This window comes from Lotus japonicus, chromosome 1 (assembly GCF_012489685.1).
Source record: "Lotus japonicus ecotype B-129 chromosome 1, LjGifu_v1.2".
Lineage (NCBI taxonomy): Eukaryota > Viridiplantae > Streptophyta > Magnoliopsida > Fabales > Fabaceae > Lotus > Lotus japonicus.
Genome location: NC_080041.1, coordinates 107317463 through 107332888, shown reverse-complemented (window position 1 = coordinate 107332888; position 15426 = coordinate 107317463). Strand labels below are relative to the sequence as shown.

At 40.3% G+C, this 15426-nt stretch overlaps 1 protein-coding gene across 1 annotated transcript; it reads left to right on the top strand.

Annotated features, from left to right (window-relative positions):
* Nucleotides 1-13027: 13027 nt before the first annotated feature.
* Nucleotides 13028-14364, top strand: LOC130728916 (uncharacterized). Its single transcript, XM_057580495.1, has one exon. The coding sequence runs from the start codon at nucleotides 13198-13200 to the stop codon at nucleotides 13882-13884; it is 687 nt and encodes a 228-aa protein (XP_057436478.1). The 5' UTR covers nucleotides 13028-13197; the 3' UTR covers nucleotides 13885-14364.
* Nucleotides 14365-15426: the final 1062 nt, after the last annotated feature.

The following is a 15426-nucleotide window of genomic DNA, read 5'->3' as shown; positions in this document are numbered from 1 at the left end:
TCGTCCCTACTTCTAGGTATTGAGGTAACTAGCATGAATCCTACCTCTGTTTACTGTTTCTGTTGCGTTTCTGAAGTCGTTTCTGTGCTCACAGTTTTGAGCTTTTTCTAAAATTGTCCGATTTCCTTGATTTCTTGGTTGGGTTATGTTCCTTATGTTCCCATGAGTCTAAAACCTCTGTCAGTAATCGCCGATTGCGATTCAGTTGTCCAAGATCTGAAAAATTGATTCAAAACCCCATTAGTCGCACATTTCGAAACTTTATTGTCGAAAAGCTGTAATCTGACTTCGTGCCTTTAGGATTTGTTGTCACGGATGTCATGAGGATCAATGCTGTCAAATTTGTTTTCCGAACTGATAACTTTGAAGTTTTGAGCCTTTATTTTGGACCAAAATGCCCCTGGATAGTCGTATTTCGACCCGATTGTCCGAAAATTGTTCCGACAATTTCTTTGCCTTAGTTTTACCCTAAAACTACCTTGTGAATTGATTTAGATCGAAGAAAAAGTTCGAAAACCCTATTTTCCATAGTGGCCGAAACCTAATTGCTTGGGTACCGTGTCCAAAAATAATTTTTGGGTCTCTATGACCTGAGCCATTGCGTAGCTCTTTCAATTGTCGAAATTTTGGCGCCGGTTTCGTGTCATTCTGAGTTCTGTAGCTCGAGTTATGCTCGTTTTAGCGAACGAAGTCTCCGTTGTCAATTTGTGCCTAAATAGGAACTCTGAAGCTTTAGAGGCTTTCTTTACGATTTCGATTAGTATTAGTAGATCGTGTTGCTCCTAGTGAAGCTTGTGTTGATGATTGTGTTTTCTTTGTTCTAGGTTCGCAATTTCCATGCCCAACTTCTACTCACGAAGGTAAGGGTAACTCGGTTTTAGAGCGTCTTTGAGTCTTGCATGCTTTTATCGCACTGCCTGTGTTTGAGATGAAGATGTTTATATTGATTGGCAGATGATTATGATTATTATGCTGAATTTGGAAAATGTTTTCTGAGAGGCTTCGGCCGTTTACTGGTTTCTGTCGTTACTGCTTCCTAGTGGATGAAACATGTGGTTACTTTGGATTGGTCCTTGGGTGGGCTTTGTTATTGTCTGACTTGGCATATAGGGCTTGAGTCAAGTGGCGATGAGGAGGTGTGTCCTATCATTGTCCCATCTTGCGAGATGCTAAGTGGCGATCAGGAGGTGTGTCCTATGATTGTCCCGTCTTGTGTGACGTTAAGTGGCGATTAGGAGGTGTGTCCTATGATTGTCCCGTCATGTATGACGTTATAAGTGGCGATGAGGAGGTGTGTCCTATCATTGTCCCGTCTTGAGAGACGATATTGATCGATCCATTTTGTTAGCAGCATATAGTTGCATTATAGGGAACTAACACCTGACCCTATGTTGTTGGATTTTCGTATTGGTTTATTGATATCTGATTTGATGTTACATTGTTTAGGTTATTATTATCTGAGTCCGATTTATGTTTAAGTTGTTGATATATGAGTTGAGTTATGTTGCTAGTTATTTACCATGCCAGGTAATTAAATTCGAACAGCATGATTTTTCTCTTTTATACATGGTAATTGCATGGAGTTAACCCTTTCTATTTGCTACTTGTTGTTTGGGCGCTTAACGCTATTAGGCGATGGAGATCCTTCCGCCGAGGCATAGCTACTCGAGTTGGAGATCGAGTTGTAAGCGGTGGAGTAGAGGTATGAGAAGCAGCTTTGCTTCTCTTCTTGTGGATTATGTTGGAGTCTCTTTTACTTTATGAGAACTCTGTTATTAAAGTCTTGCTTCCGCCACTGTTAAAGTGCGCATGTTTATTCTGAACCTTACTTATGGTATTGTAAACTATTATTACTATATATCGGGAAACAAGTTATCTAAATAAAGTTATGGTATGTTTCCAACCTTTTAGCCGAAGTGTTTAGTTGTTTTACAGAAAAAAATTCCCTTGGTTTTTAGGGATTGCAGATTGGTCCTTAGACTTTGTTAGGTTACTAATGTGACTCCTCAGTTGAGAAATTGGGGTGTTACAATTGTGGTATCAGAGCTTTGGTCTAGAAAACCAGAGCTTTTGGGTAGAGTGCCTGCTTAAGATGTTTGAACTCTGAGACCGATTGATGGGGTGTCAATCGGAGGAAGAGTGTGCTTGATTACTGTTTATATAGATTATTTTTGAAGGTTATTCGTAAGTGAATAACCTTATGCTAGTTATTATTAATTATACATTTGATATAAGTATATACATAGTTAGTTATTATAGAACTTTGTGTTGTTCTGGCCTGAGTATCTGTTGTGGTCTTTGACTGTTCATGAAAACAGGAACAGGAGGTTTCCACAACCGATCGAGACTCAAGGTTCAGACAGCATGAATCCGATGGAGCAAGCTATTGCTAATCTGACTGCCCTTATGGCACAACAAGTTACTAACACTGCTGCAAGGGAGGAAGCTGAAGCTCAACGTGCTGCTACTGCTGCTTTGGTGGCTGCACAAAACCAAGCTGAAGAGAATGCTCGCCGTGTTCAGCGGGAGGAACGTGAATTAGCTGCTGCTCAGACCAGGGGTCTGAATGATTTCAAGCGTCAGGATCCGCCGAAGTTCTCTGGGGGCTTCGATCCGGAAGAAGCTGACTTATGGCTCCAAGAGTTGGAGAAGATCTTTACCTTCTTGCGTACAACTGCAGAGATGAAAGTTGATTATGCAACCTACCTGCTAACGGGTGAAGCTGAGTATTGGTGGCGTGGGGCTAGGGCTATGATGGAGGCTGACCATCAAGCCATCACTTGGGAGTGTTTCCGTGGAGCTTTCTTGGACAAGTACTTTCCTAGAAGTGCTAGAGCCGCTAAGGAAGCACAATTTCTGAGACTCCGTCAAGGAGGCATGACCGTTGCTGAGTATGCTGCAAAGTTGGAGTCGTTGGCTAAACACTTCCGTTACTTTAGAGGACAGATTGATGAAGGCTACATGTGTGAGCGATTCATTGAGGGGCTGTGTTATGAGCTGCAGAGGGCGGTGCAACCGCTAGGACTGAATCGCTACCAAGTGCTGGTGGAGAAGACCAAGGGGATTGAGGCCATTGATAATGCAAGGGGCAAATTCCAAGGTCTGAACAAGCCTTACCAAGGAAGTGGAGGTCCGGCTAGGACTAACCAAGGAAGAGGTGACAAGGGTAGGCATTTCCAGAAGAAGCCGTATGTTCGTCCTCAGGGTAGGGGGACAACTTCTGGGTCCTTTTATCCTACTGGTGGAAATGCAATTGCACTAAGAACCCCATCTGGGAATCGGGAGGATGTGACTTGCTTCAGGTGCAACAAAAAGGGGCACTATGCCAACCACTGTTCTGAGAGTCTTGCGGCGTGTTGGAACTGCAACAAGCCAGGCCACACTGCTGCAGAGTGCAGGATTCCTAAAGTTGAGGCTGCTGCAAATGTTGCTGGGGCTAGGAGGCCTACTGCTGGTGGAAGGGTCTACTCGATCAGTGGAACTGAAGCTGAGGAAGACGATGGTCTGATCCGCAGTACCTGCGAGATTGCGGGTAATTCCCTTATCGCGCTATTTGATTCTGGTGCTACGCATTCATTTATAGATATAGCTTGTGCGGCAAGGTTAAAGCTAGAAGTGTCAAAGCTACCGTTTGACTTGACAGTGTCTATCCCTGCATCTAAGAGTCTAGTAACTAACACTGCATGTCTGGAATGTCCTTGGATGTACCTAGATAAGAAGTTTGTAGCAAACTTAATCTGTTTACCTCTCAAGGGATTGGATGTGATCATAGGCATGGATTGGTTGTCCCACCATCATGTTCTTCTTGATTGCGCCAATAAGGTAGTTATCTTTCCCGATGCTGGACTCGCTGAGTTCCTGAACTCGTACTTTTCAAAGCTTTCTTTGAGGAAAGGAGCTTTGAGTTCTCTCATGTCTACAACCGTGGTGGAAACTAAGGAGAATGGAGTACACGGAATTGCTGTTGTGCAAGATTTCGAGGATGTGTTCCCCGAAGACGTACCTGGAATACCTCCGGTCAGAGATATGGAGTTCACAATTGATATAGTCCCAGGCACTGGACCTATATCAATCGCACCGTATCGTATGGCACCGGCAGAACTGACTGAGCTGAAGAGTCAACTCGAAGATTTAACCAAGAAGGGGTTTATCCGACCTAGCGTTTCTCCGTGGGGAGCGCCAGTGCTGCTTGTGAAGAAGAAAGACGGAAGATCGCGACTTTGTGTGGATTATCGACAGTTGAACAAAGTCACGATAAAGAACCGTTATCCGTTGCCAAGGATTGACGATTTGATGGATCAGTTGAAGGGTGCTGCTATTTTCTCGAAGATTGACCTGAGATCGGGATATCACCAGATTAGAGTCAAGGATGAGGATATTCAAAAGACGGCGTTTAGGACACGCTATGGGCACTATGAGTACTTGGTGATGCCGTTTGGAGTTACGAATGCACCAGCTGTATTCATGGACTACATGAATAGGATCTTTCATCCATTCTTGGATCGCTTTGTTGTGGTGTTCATCGACGACATCTTGATCTACTCAAGGAATCGTGAAGAACACGAGGAGCATCTGCGACAAGTTTTACAAGTTCTTCGGGAGAAGGTACTGTATGCTAACGCGACAAAGTGTGAATTTTGGCTCGAAGAAGTAAAGTTTTTAGGGCATGTCATCTCAAAGGAGGGCATTGCTGTGGATCCCAGTAAAGTTGAAGCGGTACTTGCATGGGAGCGTCCTAAGACTGTGACAGATATAAGGAGTTTCATCGGTTTAGCTGGATATTACCGACGATTCATCGAAGGTTTTGCTAAGATTGCAGGACCATTGACGAAACTCACCCGGAAGAACCAACCTTTTGCTTGGACAGAGGATTGTGAACAGAGTTTCCAAGATATGAAGAAGCGTTTGACGACCGCGCCAGTTCTGACATTACCACAAGAGAAGGAACCCTACGAGGTTTACTGCGATGCTTCGTACCAAGGTTTGGGTTGTGTGTTGATGCAACACCGAAAGGCTGTGGCTTATTCTTCAAGGCAATTGAAGATACATGAACGGAACTATCCTACGCACGATTTGGAGTTAGCGGCTGTGGTATTTGCGCTCAAGATTTGGAGGCACTATCTTTATGGGAGCACTTTCACTGTTTTTAGTGATCATAAGAGCTTGAAGTACCTGTTCGATCAGAAGGATCTGAATATGAGACAAAGGCGTTGGGTGGAATTCATCAAGGACTATGATTTCACTTTGTTGTACCACCCAGGAAAAGCAAATGTTGTAGCAGACGCACTGAGTCGCCAGACAATTCATGTTTCATCGTTGATGATTAAGGAATTGGAACTTATCGAGACTTTTCGCGACCTCAGTTTGGGTATGCAAGTGACACCTGGAAAATTGAGCTTTGGGATGGTGACGATCACTAGTGATTTTCTGAACGAGATCAAGGTGAAACAACTGTTAGATGAGGAGCTGATCGAGAAACGGAACTTGATCATTTTGGGAAAAGCGCCGGATTTTGAGGTAGGAACCGACAACATTCTGCGTTGCAAAGGACGTGTCTGCGTACCATTGGACATGGAGTTGAGAAGGATGATTCTTGACGAAGGTCACAAGAGCAGATTGAGTATTCATCCGGGATCGACAAAGATGTATCAAGATCTAAAGTTGAATTTTTGGTGGCCAGGAATGAAGAAGAATGTAGCAGAGTTTGTGGCGGCATGTCTGACATGTCAGAAGGCGAAGATAGAACATCAAAAGCCTGCGGGTATGTTGCAGTCACTTGATGTGCCGGAGTGGAAGTGGGACAGTATCTCTATGGATTTCGTGGTAGCTTTGCCAGCTACGAGGAAGAGATTTGATTCCATTTGGGTCATTGTGGACCGTTTGACGAAGTCAGCACATTTCATACCGGTGAAGACCACGTTCAATGTGGAGGCACTTGCAAAAGTGTATGTCGCTGAGATTGTACGACTTCATGGAGTACCATCGAGTATTGTTTCTGACAGAGATCCGAAGTTTACTTCGCATTTCTGGAAGGCGTTGCACGAGGCGCTTGGGACGAAGTTGAGGTTGAGCTCTGCCTATCACCCTCAGACGGATGGACAGACAGAGAGGACAATACAGTCATTGGAAGACTTGCTGCGAGCCTGTGTTCTGGATAGTCAAGAAAGCTGGGATGAGCTGTTGCCGTTGATCGAGTTTACTTATAACAACAGTTTTCATGCTAGTATTGGAATGGCACCTTATGAGGCTTTGTATGGGAGGAGATGTAGAACTCCTTTATGTTGGTTTCAAGATGGCGAACATCTTCTCGTTGGACCTGAATTAGTACAACAAACTACTGAGAAAGTGAAGCAAATACAAGAGAAGATGAGGACGTCACAGAGTCGACAGAAGAGTTATGCTGACACACGACGGAGAGAGTTAGAGTTTGAGGCGGGAGACCATGTGTTTCTTCGCGTGACACCAACTACCGGAGTGGGAAGAGCGATAAAGTCGAGGAAGCTGACACCGAAGTTCATTGGACCGTATCAGATTATCGAGCGAGTCGGTAAAGTAGCTTATCGGATTGCGTTGCCACCTTTTCTTTCCAAGATTCATGATGTGCTACACGTATCACAATTGAGGAAGTATATTCCTGATCCCTCTCACATCATCAAGGAAGATGATATTCAGCTTAGAGACAACTTGTCTTTTGAAGTGGCACCAATGAGGATTGAGGAACGTAGGATCAAGCAGTTGAGGAACAAGCAGGTTCCTCTGGTAAAAGTGATTTGGAACCAAGTCACGGGCGATGCTACTTGGGAACTAGAAGAGAGGATGAAGGAACAGTATCCGGAACTCTTCACTGAGCCTTAAGTTTCGAGGACGAAACTTTCTTTTTGGGGGGTAGTATTGTAAGACCTGGATTTTCAGAACAAGCTAATTTCCGACTCACGTGTAGAATCAGTGTAAGCGTGACAGGAGTTTGATATTTGAGAAAGATTAATGAAGAAGAAAGTTCAGGAATTGCTTGAGGAATGTTGCGTAGTCATTTTAGGAATTAGAGCGAGTCGTCTGCACACCCGCCTTATGGCAAGCGTGTCCAGAATAGGCTAATTTCGCTTTAGAGCGACGTTTTAAGTGAGATTTCGAATCCTTGGAAAATTTAAAGATTTTCTTTATTTTTCCTTCGACCAGCGTTTCATTTCGGAACTCTGGACTGTACGCACGATAGGTTTCACTTTTCGGATGTCCGCCGACGCTAATTTCTTTGCTTCGAAACCCTATTTTCGAGCAATGGATGAAGACTTTTTCTATTCGGGACTTCTAACGAAGATTCCGTCCATGTTGCCAGACTTGTTTCGACGTTTCCAATCTTTCTTCAGTTGGAAGTTTTGTCGTTTGAGCATCACAGCAAAAAGTAGTTTTTCGGGGCAGATTAACCGACACCGCTTTTGAGTTTTTCGATATCGTTTTTCCCAAATCCTAGATATTTGTTTTGAGTTCTGGAATTCTGACGCCAGAATCTCTCTTAGAATTTCTCGGTGATCGTGCTGCAAAAATCGGAATCGCGAAATTTTCATTTTCCCGCGATTTCACCCGCCTATAAATAGCTCGAAAAAAGCAAAATCTCTTCATTCTCACCCATTCAAGGCCGCGAGCAAGGAGAGAGGAGGAGAGGAGAAATTTTCGCGAAAACTTGACCAATCTTCGTGCAGTTCGTCCCTACTTCTAGGTATTGAGGTAACTAGCATGAATCCTACCTCTGTTTACTGTTTCTGTTGCGTTTCTGAAGTCGTTTCTGTGCTCACAGTTTTGAGCTTTTTCTAAAATTGTCCGATTTCCTTGATTTCTTGGTTGGGTTATGTTCCTTATGTTCCCATGAGTCTAAAACCTCTGTCAGTAATCGCCGATTGCGATTCAGTTGTCCAAGATCTGAAAAATTGATTCAAAACCCCATTAGTCGCACATTTCGAAACTTTATTGTCGAAAAGCTGTAATCTGACTTCGTGCCTTTAGGATTTGTTGTCACGGATGTCATGAGGATCAATGCTGTCAAATTTGTTTTCCGAACTGATAACTTTGAAGTTTTGAGCCTTTATTTTGGACCAAAATGCCCCTGGATAGTCGTATTTCGACCCGATTGTCCGAAAATTGTTCCGACAATTTCTTTGCCTTAGTTTTACCCTAAAACTACCTTGTGAATTGATTTAGATCGAAGAAAAAGTTCGAAAACCCTATTTTCCATAGTGGCCGAAACCTAATTGCTTGGGTACCGTGTCCAAAAATAATTTTTGGGTCTCTATGACCTGAGCCATTGCGTAGCTCTTTCAATTGTCGAAATTTTGGCGCCGGTTTCGTGTCATTCTGAGTTCTGTAGCTCGAGTTATGCTCGTTTTAGCGAACGAAGTCTCCGTTGTCAATTTGTGCCTAAATAGGAACTCTGAAGCTTTAGAGGCTTTCTTTACGATTTCGATTAGTATTAGTAGATCGTGTTGCTCCTAGTGAAGCTTGTGTTGATGATTGTGTTTTCTTTGTTCTAGGTTCGCAATTTCCATGCCCAACTTCTACTCACGAAGGTAAGGGTAACTCGGTTTTAGAGCGTCTTTGAGTCTTGCATGCTTTTATCGCACTGCCTGTGTTTGAGATGAAGATGTTTATATTGATTGGCAGATGATTATGATTATTATGCTGAATTTGGAAAATGTTTTCTGAGAGGCTTCGGCCGTTTACTGGTTTCTGTCGTTACTGCTTCCTAGTGGATGAAACATGTGGTTACTTTGGATTGGTCCTTGGGTGGGCTTTGTTATTGTCTGACTTGGCATATAGGGCTTGAGTCAAGTGGCGATGAGGAGGTGTGTCCTATCATTGTCCCATCTTGCGAGATGCTAAGTGGCGATCAGGAGGTGTGTCCTATGATTGTCCCGTCTTGTGTGACGTTAAGTGGCGATTAGGAGGTGTGTCCTATGATTGTCCCGTCATGTATGACGTTATAAGTGGCGATGAGGAGGTGTGTCCTATCATTGTCCCGTCTTGAGAGACGATATTGATCGATCCATTTTGTTAGCAGCATATAGTTGCATTATAGGGAACTAACACCTGACCCTATGTTGTTGGATTTTCGTATTGGTTTATTGATATCTGATTTGATGTTACATTGTTTAGGTTATTATTATCTGAGTCCGATTTATGTTTAAGTTGTTGATATATGAGTTGAGTTATGTTGCTAGTTATTTACCATGCCAGGTAATTAAATTCGAACAGCATGATTTTTCTCTTTTATACATGGTAATTGCATGGAGTTAACCCTTTCTATTTGCTACTTGTTGTTTGGGCGCTTAACGCTATTAGGCGATGGAGATCCTTCCGCCGAGGCATAGCTACTCGAGTTGGAGATCGAGTTGTAAGCGGTGGAGTAGAGGTATGAGAAGCAGCTTTGCTTCTCTTCTTGTGGATTATGTTGGAGTCTCTTTTACTTTATGAGAACTCTGTTATTAAAGTCTTGCTTCCGCCACTGTTAAAGTGCGCATGTTTATTCTGAACCTTACTTATGGTATTGTAAACTATTATTACTATATATCGGGAAACAAGTTATCTAAATAAAGTTATGGTATGTTTCCAACCTTTTAGCCGAAGTGTTTAGTTGTTTTACAGAAAAAAATTCCCTTGGTTTTTAGGGATTGCAGATTGGTCCTTAGACTTTGTTAGGTTACTAATGTGACTCCTCAGTTGAGAAATTGGGGTGTTACATTAGTCAATTAGCTTCTTCTTCCTCTTCTTCTCTTATCCCTTATTCCTCCACGCCCTTAACTCCAATTTCGATCCTCTCAATCTCAATTGAGGGGTTAGGGTTTCAACAACTTTGCATCTGGGTTTTTGTGAAGCTTTGGTGCGGTGGTGGCTGGGTTTTTTTTTTTGTTTTGATGCTGGTTGGGGGGTGCGGTGGTGTTGACAAAATAATAGAGGGGGATTAGAGAGAAAGATCGAATGAATGCCCTAGTTCAATCCCTGCAAATCTAAAAAATTTCATGGTTATAGAGTGGGGGACTAAAAATGCAACTGACTAAATGTTATTAAATTAAAAAATTATTTTTTCTGTTAAAATTTATTTAGAAATGCCATGTCATCATTTTCAGTTAGATTTTGGACGGAAGTTGGACGGAAAACCAATTTTGCAATCAGGTGTAAACTTTAGGGTCGTTTTTTTGCTAATTTTGAAGTTTGAGGATGATTTTCACAGAAAGGCCAAAGTTGGGGGACCAAAAGTGCAATTAAGCCTAAAAAAATTGATTTGGTGGGAGAATCAATGTGACTTGATCTAAATCTTGAGAGAATTGGTTTTATAGTTGTCGGCGATAACATATACTCCCTCCGTTTCAAAAAGTTTGTAGTTTAAGGTTGTGACACAAAGAGTATGAAATCAATTATTGATAGTATAATTTGACTAGATTGCCCTTATTTAATTTTACTAGTATGATGTGCATCTCTTAAATTATACTTAGATAGAGAATAATGTAATTAATAACAAAGAGTTGTGGTTAGTTAATATGAAAGATGATAAGTGAGAGAATATGTATTAAATGAGGGTATATGTGGAAAAAAAAAAGGGAAAAAAATGCATTGACATCCTAAAACAACAAAATATTTGAGATATTGAAATCATACCAAAAACTACAAACTTTCTAAAATGAAGGAAGTATTAGTAGTAGCAAAAATATGAGTATTGAAACAACTCAATTACATCTCTTATTTTTTATACTGACGTGTGCTAGTTATAATAATCATCTTTAAATGGTGGATTAGTTAGGTTTGACGCAACTGATAAGATCTTCTTGTTTCTAGTTTTTTGTTGGTACACACTTGTTTCCGATATAATGATGACCATATGTTTGGTACAACTTCACAAGCATCACAGCTTATTATCTTACTTTGTTTGACCCAGACCTATATTTGTATATATGATTATATATAATCTAAGGGTGGTATTAATTAAGTGACATTTTAAAATAATAATGTTAAAAATTCAAACATGCACTTTGGTTTTGGCCGCTAAGTGTTCGTAAGACGCAATATTGTCAGCTCAGAGGATTTACAATAAAATGAACATTATCTTGACCGTTAGAATGATAAAAAAGATATTTTATCTCATCCAACATTCAATTGAGTAAAAATACATTAATCAACTTAAGGCTGCCCGAGTATGCCTTAGACTGAGACTTAAATAAAGCCTGAAGCAGAGTGCATAACTTGCTCTTTAAAAGAATCGATTTCTTCATCATTTTAATCAAAATGCTCACCTATCACATTGTTAACACGAGAAGAATTTTGGAGTGTTGTTTATAGGAACAATGGTTGTGGCGAGAAAGATTATGAAGGTCCTGTTTGAGAGAGCTTATTTGAGTTTATCTGATAGCATAAGCGCTTGTGCAAGTGTTTGGGGAGCTTATGCAAACAACTTATGTCCTACCATAAGCTGTTTTGAGTTTATTTTCATAAGCTACTCAGGATAGCTTATGAAAAAAAGCTTATGTTTATATATAACTTATTTTCAATTTATTTTAACAAATTTTTTAAAATAGTTTATGCATAAGCGCTTAATAAGCTGTTTTTCCAAACGGGGCCAAAATTGTGGTGCCTCCTCCTCGGTGGTTGCACCTTCATTGTCCATGCAATGCGCTCTCCTAGTGGTTCCTCCTTTGTCCCCTGTGTGGTAAGCTCCACCGTTGGTACCTTTTTTTTATATTCGGCCAAATTTCCCCTTCAAGGATGTGATTTGATTATTGGACTTTCCCTTCTCCGACTCATATGTCTGCAACTCATACTATTTGGACTATTCTAAGGGGATGTTGGTACTTGTGAAGACACTTTGACGCCCAAGTTAGCAAGGTTATATGGTGTATAAGAGTTAAAATGGAATGAAGTGTGTACCTTATGAACTTTGTCTCACCTTATATAGGGTTGAGGTTGGCATGTCCTAGGTTGGACTGTTGTCTATACAATTTAAGGTACCAAACTTGCGACAAGTCCTTTGATCCTCTGGCAGGAGGCGCTTGGTGCAATTGATCTAATTGTTGATTAAGGGCTCTTGCTGCTCCACATTTTCCTCGAGCGTGCATTGAGTTCTTGGGCAAATGGTTGATGACCTTGGGAAACTCGAGTGAGATCAGGCAGGGTGGTGACCCGGTGTCCCATGATGCGATTTTTCTTGATGTATGTCGGCTTACCATGATTGGTTATGATCGAATTTTATGCTTGATTGTCAATGCTCAGTTATGGTAGGGTGTGAATGCTTTGGTCAAGGTCGACGAGCAGGCAAACCTGTGACCTTGTCTGCTAATGTATCAAACACGCTCATTCATAGACGATTGCCCATGTTCGGTCATGGTCACATGTTATGCTCGGTTATGGTTGAATGTCAATGCTTGGTCATGGTCTGCGAACGCACATACCTAGTTCCTTATTTAGAAATGTAATAAACATGGTCGACTATTGGTTCACCAGCGTGACATAGTTGACTCCCATTCCGAGGTTAGCTATAGGAGTAATAGGCATTTAGCTCTGACCTTCGCTAAGAGTAATGTCTGATAGAAAAACTTAATTCGTTCTTTGACAATGACCAATTTTGATAACAATGTCTAGAATAATAATTCTTCAGCTCTGACCTTCACTGAGAATGATAGTTGAGATATGATTTAGGTCGACCATTATACGATACTAAAGCATATAACGTAACAATATATATACAGTACAGAGTAGTTTCAAAATATTGATATTGTTGAACAATGAAATCAACTTCAATTGTATTATTCAAGTTTATTCTCTCCAAAATTTCAGTCAAGTTCCAATTCCGGATAGAAACATAAACTTATTATAATTTCTACTTAATCAATAATTTCAGATTTGGAAAGAGATAGATTTAATAACTTAATCTATATTTCTATCTCTAACTAACCAAGCAACTTACAAAAATATATATACTATATTAGAATTAGAATAGAAGAATCATTGCCCTGTTTTTATTGTTAAACAATTGGTTGAAATTCATGTCAATTGTTATACTTTTTCCACCTTTTTGGCTTCTATCTACTATGGTATAGCGGTGAGAGAATGTGACTCTTCCAGAAAAAAGAAACCTGAGTACACTACAAACCATAGAAAGCCTTTGTATTAGTCTTGTTACTCATGATATCAAATTAGAAAAACCAATTTCTTTCAACCATGGGAGAAAAAGAGAAGAACAAGAACAAGAAGCAAAAGCACCAGCATCCAAATGACCAAACCACCAAACAAGCCTCTGATTTCTCCTTCAAACTAAGCTCAGAGGTAAAGGGTATCCGATTTGGCGGCCAATTCATAGTGAAATCCTTCACAATCCGCAGAGCAAGACCCCTAGAGCTTCTCAAAGTGCTCTGTTTTCCACCACCAACAACCACCACGGCCGCCGCCGCCACCGCCACCAAGAAGCCCCCTTTCCCTTCCACCACCGCATTCTTGCCCACAAACTTCACCATCTTAGCTCACCAAGCATGGCACACACTCACCCTTGGCCTTGGAACCAAGAAATCCAAAGTTATCATCTTTGTGTTTGAAACAGAGGCCATGAAGGTTGCAGTGGATCGAGCATGGCCCTCTGAGATAGCACTCGGTGAGGTGAACAAGAAACTCATAAAGGGTCTCAATGGTTGTGAAATGGCGCGGTTCAAGTTCAGAAAAGGGTGCATCACTTTCTATGTCTTCGCCGTGAGGAGAGTTGGGAACTTTGGTTTCCCCTGTTCTGAGGATCTGAGGACTGTTCTGCAGTCTGTGGTGGAGCTCAAAGATTTCTTGGATCACACTGCTATGCTTTCCATGCCACACCAGAGAAGCATTAACTACTCTCATACACAGGTTGCAATGGCTCATTAGACAAAACTATGATCAAGATCAATCATCAAAGTTTCTATATATGTTATGTGTCTTGTTTGGATCAACTTCTATTTCTGCATAATCAATTCTGAAACATAGAAGCTACTCATAGAAGTTTCTTACCTGTATTGATTCTGATTTCAGAACCAATTGGGGTAGGATTTCCAAATATGCACTGCATTGACATGTGATCTTATTAGGATCTTTGTTTTGTTAACTTGTTTCTAATTAGTCTTTGGAATTTTTTGGAGACTAGTTATTATTGGTTTATTGGCTGATGATTTTGTTTGATCTGTTTTTCATTTTCTTTTCTCTGTTTTCCTTTTTGAATTTTGGGGGAAATGGAAGTGTAATTTAGCATGAATAATTTGGGCATTGGATTGAGGTTTATACAGCGAATCCGTGAATCCAGGTTGCATTTGTACTTTTTGTTGATACTTGCTAATACAAATTTGTAAAGGGGTGCAAGAGTTAGCCTAACTTTTTTTGTTCTTATTAGCTAACCTATCTCTATTAAGCTGTTGGCAAAATGGCTTTCCAGCACATTCTCTTTTTCTTTCTTATCAAACGGTTAAGGTATGAAATCTTCACATCTTGATAAGATTAACTCTTCTATCAATAATTTATGATATTCAAGTTCGAGACATTGCTTAAAATGAATCAATATTTTAAATGCTTAATGCTGGAGATTAGAAATATTCTTTATTTATTTATAGTTGAAGCTCAAAATGAAAATGTTCCTCTCAAATCCACTCTTAAATGCAAATTATTAACAAAGCACAATATGTATTATTACTACTCTTTTTGGTGTATGATTTTTGTTTTAACATTTGTTGTATATTCTGCAAGTTAGATAATAACCTAAAATGAGTCCACTTGTATTCTTAGAATGTTGCTATTATGTGTTCTCAATAAAGTATTTATTTGTCCAGATCACAGGCATGTCTGACAAAAGTTACTCAAACTCCATACTTTAGTAAAGGCAAGCATTTATTAGTTTTTGTAATTTTTTTCAATATAATAAAATTCCACTTTTAATTTTTCCATTGCCCTTATTACCATCTGTCTTGTTTATTAGTTTTTGCTCAATAAACTCTGAAAGTCAATAATGCATACTAGGCATCAATGAATGTAATGCTACCAAGAGACAAGAGTCTGTGATCCATGAACCGCCCAATTTATTTACTATTTTGCACCCAACTGCAGTTTCATGGTAAATTGTGCCCACTATCTTAACCACCTAGGTTTAATATCAATTTTTATTATAAGTAACAAAATGCCAAATTATCTCGAAGTGTTAAAATGATATCCTCCATATACTATTGTAGTTGTGGAGAAACGCATTCGGTAAAACAATAGAAGCATGAATGTGACTGTGACTCTGAGTCATGGGGACTATACTAGATTAGAAGGGAATTGAATATGGTAAAATAGTACTGTCTGGCACAATGGAATTATCAATATAGGATCAATGGCTAACCTTTCCCTCTCCATAAAGTTTGTTATGGTTCAGAAAAGTGAAGGAAAAAAAGGGAAGAGAGC

Coding starts and splice junctions, on each gene's coding strand:
- LOC130728916 (XM_057580495.1), top strand. CDS start 13,198: ATGGGAGAAAAAGAGAAGAACAAGAACAAGAAGCAAAAGCACCAGCAT.